At 36.8% G+C, this 14,180-nt stretch overlaps 1 protein-coding gene and 1 pseudogene across 1 annotated transcript; one reads left to right on the top strand and one right to left on the bottom strand.

Annotated features, from left to right (window-relative positions):
• Positions 1-90: 90 nt before the first annotated feature.
• LOC139980484 (SREBP regulating gene protein-like) lies at positions 91-14,163 on the bottom strand. The gene is made up of 5 exons (XM_071992118.1): positions 13,950-14,163; positions 10,951-11,101; positions 6,685-6,836; positions 5,383-5,496; positions 91-4,657 (listed from the first exon to the last, which is right to left on the bottom strand). Exons 1-5 carry the CDS (start codon positions 14,055-14,057, stop codon positions 4,571-4,573), a joined length of 612 nt encoding a protein of 203 aa, XP_071848219.1. The 5' UTR covers positions 14,058-14,163; the 3' UTR covers positions 91-4,570.
• On the top strand, positions 6,197-6,312 carry LOC139981699 (U2 spliceosomal RNA; annotated as a pseudogene).
• Positions 14,164-14,180: the final 17 nt, after the last annotated feature.

The following is a 14,180-nucleotide window of genomic DNA, read 5'->3' as shown; positions in this document are numbered from 1 at the left end:
CTTCTTGTACGAATATACCAAAATTTACGCAAAACCAAGATTACGCAAAACCTTACCAAGACAACACAGAAAACTGACGACACAAAAATGCTCATTTTCATATTTTTCTTGTTGTATTATATTATATATCACATACTTAAATATTTACAATTTTTAATAAAAGTAAAATGAAATAGGAATGTCCATTCGTTATGAGTTTAAACCTTCACGTGGCTTGTCCAGTTCGGAATAAATGCGCTTGTAATTAATGATTACCCTTATTAGCATACATTGACATAAATGACCTCATCTTCTGCCCAAGCATGTTGATATGCAATAATACGGTCTATGCGACTAAGAATTTGCTTCATCGTTCTGCTTATAACTTTGACATGGATTGTACAAAGTGACAACAAAAAATATTGCTAGATATGCTAAAATGGCCACAAACGTTCAAAAAATTATTTTAAAAAAGTACTCCTGGAAAAATGTGAAAATATCTATTTTGTATGGTACTGATAATTCTATGACCACATTTTTGCCTACATGTTTTCAAAGTAACATACAGTCAGCAAGACAACCATCAAGGAAGTTAAAACTGTCAAAGTTCAATGTTTCATCTCGTTCCATTTTCACTTACTTTAACCAGAGGTGATGGCAGTTCAACTTGGCTCCACCACGATTGCGTTTTAACCATGTACTGTTATGTCCTTTGAGAATTTCACCGAAACTACATTTCTACATTCTGTACATACATCCACTTCTTCAGTATGTGTAGCTATAGCAGAGAGGTAACCAATGAGTTGCTGAGGACCCCAGGATTCGAAATTAATCTCTTCTTGTAAGTTGATATCACATCAAGTACAGAGTTCATCAATGTTCACCTGCTGTGTTGCGCTCGACAGAGCTGTGAGAATGTGGGACATAACAAAACAACTCCCAGGCAATCACACTAAGAATTAATTCCACATGGTTAGTATTGTTTTCATATATATATTTTTTTAAATATGATAAATTTTACCAACAGCGGGCAAACAGACTACTGACATCTACTGAGAAAGATTCAGATCAAACTTTGATAGAGCAACGAATATGATATGAGGGAATGGTATTCTTACCACTGGTAAATATGCAATATGAATTCTGTGATCTAGTATGCAAGCAATCCAATCTTAAATTTGGAGGTCTCAAGTAAGCTGTTTCTTAGCTAGATGTTCTGGTCAGATGGAATCCATAGTACCACTCACATTCTACACATCACACCACACAAATTTCATCTGGTACAACCATTTCAGCAAGAGGAAGGTATTATCAGTGAAAATTTGGCACTTTTTACAATAAAAAAAAATAAAAATGTTATACTGAATATCAAATGTATTGACTAAAAACAACCAGAGAAACTCAAAATTGACTGGCAACAAATAAAACACAAAATTGTTGATAGAGCAAACAAATTATCAGCAAAAACCAGAGTTGAAATTAAAAATTCACCTTTGCAATTATTAGAAAAGAGTTTGATATTAGCAAAAATAACAAAACTTTGTTTGTTTTTTTTTCAATTGGGGAAGGGGAATGGGAGGGGAGAAGCGGAGGGGGTGTTTCTTTGTTAATCATATCATAATGATAGAGAAGAGCAAGCTGATAACTAATCACATTTTGTTTCACACAATCCTATGCATACACGGCAATGTATCACACCAGATAAGTTGACTTTTGATATTACTTTGACATCCATAAAGCTCTTTGGCATAATGGATATTGAAGTGTTAGTCAACATGGTCTTGTAACATCCGTCTATATGAGTACGGTTATTATGCAAACCTTAATGGACATATCTATATGCACTTCAATGACTACATCAGAAAACATGTCCCTAATCATGACAGGCCAAAGTCCATTTCTTTGTAAAACTTTTCATTTTGTCAACAACAATCCACATTTTTGCATTGCAGTAGAAGGAACTACCATTGAGGTGCTATCTAAACCCCCCCCCCCTAACCCCACCTCCCAAAAAAAAAATGGCAAAATGGATACTAATTACCCATAGTTTATTCCAGAGATGAAAGTTTAAATTTTCTTCCTGGTATGTCGTAGCTAAATGTAGCAAAAAACTGGCGAACAGTCTTGGAAAAATACAGTACCCCAAAAGTCTTGTTGCTGGCAGGATCAAAGTAGGGTTTTAAGATTTAAAATATGAGGTTAGATCTTAACTATTCTTTTAAGAAGTTAGCAAAAATCGGGAAAGAAATTTTGAAGCAAAGGCTTTTCATGCCTGCTATGCTATCACCTACTGCTGAAAGTAATTACTGTGTAAATTAAAAGCAATTGTTGTATATATACTCCATCAGTAGACCAATTTATCCTTAACATCATGCATCCAGATGAAAAGTCAGCTAATAAACTTACTAATAATGACCAAAGGAAGAACACTGAAATGCTATGAACTTATGGAGGTTGGGGTGGGGGAAAGGGGGAAGGGTGTCTACATTAAACAGTATCTGTGATCTGTCACTGTCCTCTGGAAAGATTCAGATCTTTGAAAATGTCAACTTTCCTTTCTCGACAGTTCAATATTAGTCTTGCGTTCAACCAAATGTTGAATGCTACATAACTGCCAACTTTGAAATATTCCATATGAAACCAACTGTATGTCACATCATAGTGTACACTAAATGGTTTCTGAGGAATTGTCAAAAACTTTTCCTTAAGTTAAGGATATACAGCACAATTCTTTCTGTCTAAGAATCATACATTTTTATAAGCATTCCCGAGAGACCTTTATAGCTGTAAATTTAGCACACTACCAGATGCTGTGAGAAGATGATAGCTCGAACTCTGTAAACCTTTACAGACTGGGCCAAACATTTTTAAACAACTACCTTTGCCCCCAAGAATTCAAAGTCAAGGGCTTTTTCAAGGTTCAAACCAACCATAAAATTCTGGTCGCTATAGTTGCTACTGTATATAGGGAGTTCTTTATAACCACTTAACAGTGATATAACTGCAATTTACAGTCAAGTCTATAGGCAAGTCAAGAGCATAAAGCAATGGGGAGGATGAGGGTAATGTCTTTCTGACGAGCAATTTATGCAGTTTTACGACCCTTTAGATTGGGCCAGTGGAATATCATATCTATAGTATAGTATATACTAAATGGCAGGTGTACTGAAAGCAGCACAGAACATGCATAACAGCACTACGTAATATATAAACATACAACTTTGAATTTCAGTACCCATTCAGGAGAGAAATCATAACACATTAATAAATTAAGGGTAGCATGAACTGCACAATCTATGCAAAGTCTCATCTGTAACTATAGTTAACGATGATGTGACTTCTCATCTCCTCTTTGGCTAGTACTGTATTATATATATATATATATATATATATATATATATATATATATATATATATATATATTGTCACCTCTTCAATCTCATGGCAAGGACATACATCTGGCCTTGAAAGTTTGGGCTAATTACTGGCTAAATGTCAGTGGAATTTGCCATTACCAAAAAAAAAAGGGAACTGGCAATTAGACATTGAGAATTTAAACATGTGATAAGTCCATTTCGCAATGATCGGTAAAAGAATGATTTTCGTACCTACAGCAACATGAGCCCAGTATTACTACTAACTTCCAGCAGATATTATTGCACTGCTCTCAAAATCCTGTACAGAAACTGATGTGCACATATTGTCATACAGGAAAATGGCCAGTGAGAACTTGATTTTGAGCTAGAAGCTGTTTATGGCATTCTTAAACAAGTGGGCTAGATAGGTGAAATTTTGAGGCCTTATATATATCATGCTCTTTGTGATTCAAAATTACACCTTTTTTACCCCCCCAGAAAATAGCTGAAATAACACAAAAGGAAGAAAGAAACCATCATCCTTTTTACAACAGCTTCTTACATCTGAATATAAAGATGGTGGACAACATCCTTACTTTGCACAAACTATTCATTATGTAATAGATGATCTTTGGTAAGTGTTAAGTACTCCCTCCCGAGCATCGCTGACAAGAACGGGACTGGTCCGGTCAGTTGACTCCTTGCTTCAAAGTCTTTGGATGTCAGCTCCATCGGATATCGATGATCCAGTTTCATGGCATCTCTGGATCGTTCACGTTGCTAGCATCAACTCCAGCTGTTTATGACCGTAGCAGTGTTTAGCAATAGCATCACGTTGCTAGCATCCACTCGGGCTGTTTATCACCGTAGCAGTGTTTAGCAATCGGATCACGTTGCTAGCATCAACTCGGGCTGTTTATCACCGTAGCAGTGTTTAGCAATCGGATCACGTTGCTAGCATCAACTCGGGCTGTTTGTCACCGTAGCAGTGTTTAGCAATCGCATCATGTTGCTAGCATCAACTTGGGCTGTTTATCACCGTAGCAGTGTTTAGCAATCCGATCACGTTGCTAGAATCAACTCGGGCTGTTTATCACTGTAGCAGTGTTTAGCAATCGCATCATGTTGCTAGCATCAACTTGGGCTGTTTATCACCCTAGCAGTGTTCAGCAATCGTATCACGTTGCTAGCATCAACTCGGCTGTTTATCACCATAGCAGTGCTTAGCAATTGCATCACGTTGCTAGCATCAACTCGGGCTGTTTATCACCGTAGCAGTGTTTAGCAATCGGATCACGGTACGTGTTCTCATGTTGAACGCTCTGCGGTGAGAGAATGTGAGTGAAAAAGACTTTTAATATTTTATACTTTTAACGGGCCATAAACCTTTGGGAAATGTCATGATGTCAATAGCTTTACCTGGCTTTAACCAATTTGTCTGAAGGCACCAGTCTGATCAGAGGTCGGTGTCTTGTACACTTATTCTGTCATTCTTAGTTTAGTGCATGCTTATAGTTTTTAATAGTACCCCTTCATCACACACACTTGTGCAAAGGTCACCAATTCCTTCCGTACACTACATGCTCACTTATTTATTAATATTACTATGTAACTGAAAGCACCTGTCGACTGTATGCATCAGTTTTCCTTACAATGCACCTCCATGCATTGCTACAGTAGTACGTGTCTGTCTGTACATTATTCCATAAAACTGGGGTGTAACTGGGTGACCTTGATTTGACCTAGATTTGAAAAGTCAGCAACTTTGTAAAGATAAGTCAGCAGATATTGCTATAATTAAGTATCTGTTTATACTACAAAATACAACTGATTTGCCGGTTACATTTTCATAAAAGTTAATGTTAATATGGAGAATAAAGAAAACTCAAGCTGTCACAAGTCAGAACCCTGATCTATGGATTAACCTTTAAGATCTATTTTTAAGTTTATATCCTGACTGTTTCTCTACGTTGTTGTATTTTCATACGTTATAAACACACGAATCTGTTCACAACTTCCTACGACAATTGTCACGTCGATAACTTACCTCTGAAGATGTCCTGCATTTCAAAAGACAAAGTTCATAGTGGTCTCGTGTGACCTGAAACAGGAGCCTGAAGGTGTTGCTCGCTTTGCTTAGGAATTCTTTCAGCACAGCTTCCTAGAGAATTCATAAATGAGTACAAATATTTGGTGTAAAAGCAGAAATATTTGGAAAAACAAAGGAAAAAATAACAAGACTTATAACAAAATCAAAGAAATGAAACACAGAACCTTAACGTCCTGTAGTTGATTTATTTCTTGGTGACCATCAGTGCTATCCACTTACTGTTTTCCTCATATCAATCTACCATACCAACTGCACACACTATCACTACTAACAGTTTTCACACTCTTTATCCCTCACTGAATTACCAAACTAACTACAGTCATCTCTTTTCAACTAACAGTTCTTAGTAAGCAACAATGACAGCAGGTGATCTTTAGGGGGGCCAGGGGGGGGACTAAAAGGATCCAATACTTAATAGGATCTAATGTACTATATTCAGTAGTTACAGAAATTTGTATTCATACATTATCATCATGTTGGTACAGTAGCTTGGTAGGTACGACTGCAATATCGAGTAGAACATGAAATGTCTCCACATGCAGGGAATAGGTTTAAAAATTCTCAAAAAAGTGGGCAAACTGCTACACAAATGCAAACATGTGTAGCAGTCGTGTGCTGCCATAAATTACTTTTTATTCAGATTATATGAGCCTGAGCAAAATCCATCAACCTCAACACTGCTACACAAAATGTGAGCACTAAATGACATGGGCTGAAATTAAATAGTCACATCATTTGCATAAGTTTCATCATCGCTTCTAGGCCTTTTGGCTAAGATCATGTGTAGTATCTGTTCCTTTTCGAGGGGAATGGTGATGCACACCCGTCAATGAACATCTTTACATCTTTCGTTTCGTTTCAATTATTCCAGTATAAATTGCATAAAATACAGTTCATAAATAGGAAAATGGTGAGTATAATTAATAAAATAAATAAAATGTTATGTGCATTCATAAAATGTATAAAAGTTAGGAAACAGAAACCCAATTAGGGAATAAAAATTGTGGAAACTATAGTTTATGAAAACTTGCACTCTATATGTTGGTGTCAATGCACGATTCCTGAGATTATAGCTAGTGTGTCGACACACAGTCACAGTCCCGATGCAAGTGGACTGGGTTGAGAGCGGATCAGTCGTTTGGTAGTTTGGTTTTTGTGCCCAGGTTCTTTCCTGGGTGACTTTTCTTAAAAAGTATCCTTTGCATAAGGACAAGAGAAGACACTTTGACACTACCGTACCTTTTCAGGATGGAGACAACATGAGACACAATGCTCGTAGACAGCACAGCAGTGGTTGTTGGAGCAGCCTCTACAGGTATAGTGCCTGGTTTTCACTGCAGTAGGGTCACAGCATCCACTCGGCATCATGTCCTGCCATTGGCACACATAGCCTGATTATCAAAGATTAATTTAATGTTTATGTTCAGTATCAGAAAAATGGTTGTAACATTGTGTAAAGTCTGCTAAGGCCGCAAGTCTCTAGTATACCCCATAAGCTGTGCAATTGGGTCAAATTTTGATGCAAGGGTACTCACACAATTCAATATCAATGAAATGGAATTACAACAAGAGCATCAATGATGCAGTATCTCAATACTGAAAGTTTTAATTTTGATTCCTAATTTCAAATCTTTGCTCTGTCTCTACAATTATCAATATCAATCATGGTACAACAAATATATAACTTGCATTTTTGCTACTTTGCCACGAATAGTCTCTGCAGGTTACACTTTATCCTGCTAGTCTTGCCTTTAGCGCTCATTGCCTGTTAGTCGAAAGAACGACGTTGCAAGGTTTAGTAATGTCATAGAATATTTAAGAACTTGTTTTTCATGTGGTATCCTTCATCTTAGGTCAGTCTCTGTTGGACTTTTTGGTCATATAGTTTGATGTCAATGACAACAGCCAAATTAGAAGAGGCGAACAACTCGACCATATTCTTGATGCCTGCCTTGAGAGCTAGGCCTATTGACCTACTGTATGTTAATGTAGACTGTAGTGGTGACTACCATCAAAACTGTGTCCACTTCTAGATATCAAAACAACCCACATTTTTCCATCTCAATTTTTCGGACATGAAGATTTCATGGATTTATGACTTGGAAAAAATAATGTAAAAGAAGATTACAAGTTTTTATATGCAAGTGATGGGTGGCCTCCTCTTCCCCTAATAGCCACCTCAGTTCCTCTCCATTTTGTTATTTTATTTTAATTCTTTGTACATTTGATGTCAAACATTACAGGTTCAAAACAAAGCTAAACATACTTCTAATAACCTTATACATCTTAGGCCTATATCCTTATAAATAAAACATAACCTTATACAATTTTTATTGTCTTACCAAAGTTGTGATGCTATGGCCGGCTCCTCTTTTATACGTACCCATCAAACAAACTTACCCTGGTCCTTCCTATGAAAAGCTGTCTGAACACCAGTACAATGCTAATGTGGCTATCACTGAAAGCCTAATAGGCCTCGTGGCCTATATATATATATATATATATATATATATATTTTTTTTAAATTGCACTAGGCCTACAGTAAATAGCCTTCAGAAATACAAGAATGTGTATACGTAATTATACAAAATACATGAAGGGCAATCAAACAAACTTATCATGGCCCTTGCTCTGAAAAGCTACCTGAACACCATTATAGTGTTCAACCGATTATGCATAACAGAAAATACCGATTACTGATTATTTTTTTCATAATCGTACCGATTCCGATTATTTGAAAATGAGAAAATATCCCGTTTATACGAAATCGGCAATAAAGTTTGACAGAAACAATTATTGTTGTGATTTTCCCCAGTTTCCCTTTGCTTCGTTGTTATACAAGGCTCTAAGGTACCATTTTGTATGTACCAAATTACCTCTGGAGTTTCTCGGAAAGAATTTTTTTTTTTTTTAAATTTCCAAAATACGGAGATATGACATCCTACCTAGTCAGCACTGTGCTAAGCGAATGGCCTAACCACCTCGACGTAAATGTCACCTGTTAATGGCTTGAAATGGGCTACGAATAGTTACTCAAAATATCCATCTCAAAAAGTATCTCAGACAAACCATCCATCTGCAATCTTTACCAAAGTGTAAATTTTAATGACATATTGCCTTCATTCCGACAATATTTTGTACTTATTTTCAGTATTATACCGTTTATGAACAAATAGAAATGTTACGAACTTGAAGTTAAACATACCTATTCGTTACCTATATAACTCCATTCAGGTTCAATTAGAATGTGTAAGCTTAGGCCAATCAAACTGGAAAGCAAATCGTACCATCGTAACTTGTTTAAAATTACTCTAAAATGTAATACCAGATTGATGTAAAGAAATAATAACAACTAGAAACTACTCCAATATAAAATATAACATTCCCTCTATAAGACATATCACTTACATTACCTTCCAAACAAATGCCGATTTCCAGCAAATTGAAAGTTGTAAACTAAGCTACGCAATTTTTTTTTTTTTTGCAAACCGATGGTTAGGCTACATTTCCCATTGACTTAGTGTGGTTGTTAGGCTAACATGTGGTCGAAGATTGCAGTTTCCGGGGATATTTTTAGTTTTTATTTGCGACACAACTAGAGCGAATAAACAGATGTCAAGTTTAGATTTCCATGCAGTTGATTTAGTGTGAAGTAAGGCTACTATGTGGTCGGAGATTTGTGAGGATTTTAGGTTATTTTCGCTGGTACTGCAGGCCGTAATTTACCACGGGAAGTTCCCGGTGATTGTGCGCGACCCTCTCGCACTGCTTCAAATTTTGATGCGGGGTGAGAAAACTGTTTGCGCGATTCGCGATGCAACTGCAATTCCTAGCTAAAGCAAACGCATGTCACAATTAATTTTACACAGACACCTGATATAAAGAGGGCGATTTTTTTATATTTCATTTTTCTTTTTCGCACTCGTAATTGTGCTTTAGGAGGGCTTTTTAGCACTTGCGAGGGCGAATCGCCCGTTGCCCGAGCTTATTTCCTACCCTGTCCAGCACATTCCTGAATTCGCGAAATTGCTATTGCTGCTATGCTTACTGTGCCAAGAAATATGCAGCCAATAACCACGAAGGAAGCAAAATCGGCGACCCTGGCAGCCTAATTTGATGAAAGTATACACTGTGAAAGACGTATAGGGGGTGCCTTTTTTTAATATTTCGTAGTAAAAGAACAAACCTAATTCATCAGTTGATATTTTCAACTTCCATATGTTTTTGAATAATGATATTTTCACCTTCCATATGTTTTTGAATAATCGGTATGACATAACTGGTATTCCACGTAATTTTTACCGATTCCGATTATGTACCGATTATGCAATATTCGTACCGATTCCGATTCCGATTAGGTTAATCGGTTGAACACTACACCAGTACTATCCTTAAATGGATGTTACGTAGAATTCAGCAGTACAGAATGTAATTAGCATGCAATACACTAACACCTCGCGTACCTAACTACAGAACAGAAAATTGTTCGCGAGGGTAGCCATTTTCGTATATCTAACATGTAGCTGTTATGAGTCATAGCCAATCTGCTACAAAACAGACTTGGGGGCGGGGCTTAATCATCAAAAACGGACCTTTTTACTAAAAGTAGGGGCGGCAGCTCAGTGTTGTTTTAAGAAAGAAAAATCATTTAAACATCAAATAAAGCAAATAAAAGCCATTAAATGTCATATACATGTAGTAAAATTCTTATTAATACCTACCTGTAAACAACAAATGGAAGTTTAAAATTTTAATAAAATATATAATACATAGGACCCTATCTTAGACGATACCACTGTTGAAAGACAGTTCTATTCTATTCTCTTTCATAAAACATAAGTTTTGGAGCGTGTGCAAAACAGGTCTGACAAAGTGTGTTTTCAGTCCAAATTGGCCCGATTTGGACATAAATCGGTGAAAAAGTCACAGAATGAGATACAATTCTGGAATAAAAAATAGTAACTTTTGTTGGTCTATATGTTATATTCTTGCTCTGGAAATTCCAGAGAAAAAGAACTTTGTTTGAAGACGCTGAAAAATTTTTAAGAGAAGAGAAAGTCCCACTTACTGTTACAATATCTCTATACATGTAATGTATTGAGATAAAAATGAATAAATTCCATCTCCATCGAATCTTGAAAGCTTTGTAATGCATGTACTATGTAGTTTATGTTTTTGACAAGGCAGTCAAATATTGAGATAAAAGTTGGAACATTTATAAATTCATGGCCTCTAAGATTTTACCTACAGTAAGTGCCAGAAACAATGGAATTATTAATTACTGGTAAGCCTCACTAAGTGATATCGAACATGAAAATCTCTTAGCACTTCATATACCCAAACGGGATAAATACCACAAAGAAAAGGAAAGCAGCTTTGTTATGTTTGATTACAAGCGTTATAGGATATTCCAACATACGTATCTTACAATAGGGGCAGCAATCAGTAATTTATTACAAATTTACTTAACACAAACTGACAATTGATTTTGTGTTGCATACATACCTTTTTCATCCACAATCAAAGATCGACCTTGTCCTGAATTCCTGCATGTTGTAACGTTTCTGTTGTGAGTCTCAACTCTAATTTCCAAACCAGCTCTAGTTGGTTCGATCAAAACTGTGTCACTTATCTGGTATGTTAAGTCTTGAGGTATCTGTTAGATATATAAATGAAGTTGGAATAGGAACTGATGTACTTTTTCAATTGCTTAATGTTGAAAACTTAAGATATATTATAACTAGTCTACCACACAATTAGCATTTTGTCATACTGTTATGTATTGGACAACTGTTGTTCCTTTACCTGACTCATGTCTTAAATTAAGGTGACCAGACGTCCCCGATTTTCGGGGACAGTCCCCGATTACAGTGTGCTGTCCCAGATGAACAAGTGTCCCCGAAAATGTCCCTGATTCGTCAAAATGTTCAGGAATTTCGAAAATATCCCACATTATTAGTAAAATAATTGTAAAAACAAAATTTAGTCAAGTGTGCAGTCGCAGAACAGAACTTATAACCAGTATTTCAGGTGGGCCAGCGTAAAGTGGAAACTTTGTTTAAAATATGCTAGATCGATCTAGCCTAGCACTCTTTGGACCGTATGTAATGGCAACTACGGCGACACAACAACACTTATAGTGTGAGCATGAGCAAATCACAAGCTCTCAAAGAACCACGTAAAGTAAGTGGATTTCATTTAAGAAAAAGCTACATTTTTTAAAATAAAATTGATTTAAAAAGTTCTTCAAAGACTCACCATTTTACATCTAAGCACCTTAGGCACTTGAAAATTTTCCAGAGGGGAGGGGGACTGTCCCTTCCCTTAAACCACTCCCCCATATCAGTCACGCAATAAATGTCCCCAATTTCAGTCACAAAAATATGGTCACCTTATCTTAAATGTATAGTATTTCTAACAACAACACGCTTGATGCTTCCTACATTTACACAATAGTTCTATTCATCTATAAATTATACCAATTGACATCGATTTGTTAGGGCTACCTTAGCCTAGTGTTGCGCCGATATTACCAATATCGGTTTTGGCCGATATCCGGTATTATCATCCCAATATCGGTCCGATACCGATACGCTACCGATATTTTTTAACAGACAAAATAAAGGAAAAATCATACTTTTTAGTCATGCATACATTCACAAATAAATCTTCAAGTAAACAACCAAATATGGTGTTTTGTTTTCCTTTTGTCCAAAGTTGAAAAGAATGACTTTTTTCCTGATTTTGAAAATGAAAATGGTAATTGAAATCCAACCGGAATCTTTTTCACTGCAGCGCTGCACACGATAATAAAATGGACGTAGTAAATGTGAGCCTTAACATCGTAAAGACTTACAAGTAGCTACAGTGTTAACGTATGCTTGCAAAATTGCATCTTAATTAGGTTCGAACTGTCGATCACAATGTAAAAGTTAAAATTTATTGAGTTTATACTCAATGTACAACTTATGCACTTGACCGAATAGAGAAAAAAACTGAAAATCTGTAGAGAAATGACCAATTGTGTACGGAAAGTAAGGTGGTACACCTTTCAAATATTACGAAAGATCGAGCAAAACACTTTCGAAAAATTCACGCATAACTGGCATTTTGTATTAAATGCAACTAATGTCATGTAAACAAGGCTCTATTGCATCCATTTATGAATATACCGTAAGACCAAATCTGTTGTTAAGCGGGGGAAAAAGAAAGTATTTTCTAGAATTTCCAAAAATACGGAAAAAATTATATCCTACCATACTTAAGTGTATAGCAAATAGCCTAACCACCTCGGCGGTTACGGATCTCACGTAACTAAAAAGTTCCCTGGCAACGTGCCAAAAAATGTTAACAAACAGGTGTTACACGGGGGATGAGCTCACAGTTGTGTGGGAAGGTACCTGGGAAAATTCACAGCACATGTGCCGTGGTAGTTGTTGGGTATAGGGTTAAACATTGCAGTTGTAAAAATGTACGCATTGTGCACGCTATTCATTGTTAGGCAGTCTAGAAACAGGGCTTTGCTGAACGTTGTTTGTTTCATAACATTGGAGGATTTGTAAGGTGCACTTTTTAAAGATTGAAACAGATTAAATCTCGTTTCATTTTATAACATAATATAGCTACTCTAACTTGTCATTTTAAAGTTTTCATCAGTTTCGTGACAATTTAAATAAAAAAAGTTGTCAGTATTTTGCATCCGCGAATTTTTTCATCGCCAGACACGCAAAAAATGCCAAAATTTTCCCACGAGGGGTTCTACCCCATGACCCTACCAAGGCCCTAAGGCGGGCCCCTGGACACCACGCCTTTATGCTCGCACGCTACGCATGCTCGGCGTGTTCGCTGGGCGAACACAGGCGGGAAATCGGCAGTGTGTTCGCGAAAATTGAACAAGGTTTTCCAACACTGCTGAACTGTGCAGTTATGCATCATGTTCAAGGTTTTCACGGAGGCCTTTGGGAAAATGAATGGTTAGTACAGTGTATGTATGCTGCACTAATGCTGTGTGTAGGCCAAGGTTCACGAACGAAGGTCATTGGTTATATTTGCGCGCCGTAGACGTGTTTTTAGAGGTTACGGAGGGTCAGGTCTACATGGATATTAATCGAAAATGAATCTGAGTTTAACTGACGCTAAAGAAATGGATCGTCTTGGACAGATTAACCAATCATTGAAAGTATAAAGAAGTAGCTCTGCTGTTAAAAAGAAAAGTTCAATATCGGTTTGCTGTTATCGGCAATTAGGCAAAATTTTACCGATACCGATATGCTGCCGATATTGCAAATATCGGCCGATACCGATATTGAAAACGATTATCGTAGCAACACTACCTTAGCCCATTATTCAATATTAGGGCATTGGTTAGGCCCACTACCAGCCTAGTGGCCAACATTACGGTACTGTACTAAGTGTAGTATGCATCACCTACAACTAAGTCGACTGTTATCCTACTCGTACAGTACGTTGGTATACAAAGGCATATAGACCAACGTTAGGCCTACCTGGTTAAGTGTTCGATCGAGAAAGTAGAACAGGGAAAACAGGAAAATTAGGCCAAGGAACCAGCGTTTACGCAGAACACGAATGAAAGACGAACGAATCCCTCTCATCACAGGTTTTGAGCCTTGAGGCTTCAGCTGTAGTTTCTAGTTTCATTAAAGAATATCATACGAAAAGGCTCCAGAGCCAGTGCCAGTTACACACAGAAATACACACCTTCTGAAATTTGGATT

Source organism: Apostichopus japonicus, chromosome 15, assembly GCF_037975245.1.
Source record: "Apostichopus japonicus isolate 1M-3 chromosome 15, ASM3797524v1, whole genome shotgun sequence".
In the NCBI taxonomy this organism is placed as follows: domain Eukaryota; kingdom Metazoa; phylum Echinodermata; class Holothuroidea; order Aspidochirotida; family Stichopodidae; genus Apostichopus; species Apostichopus japonicus.
The sequence above is the reverse complement of the archived record's forward strand: the minus strand, read 5'-3'. Positions and strand labels throughout refer to the sequence as shown.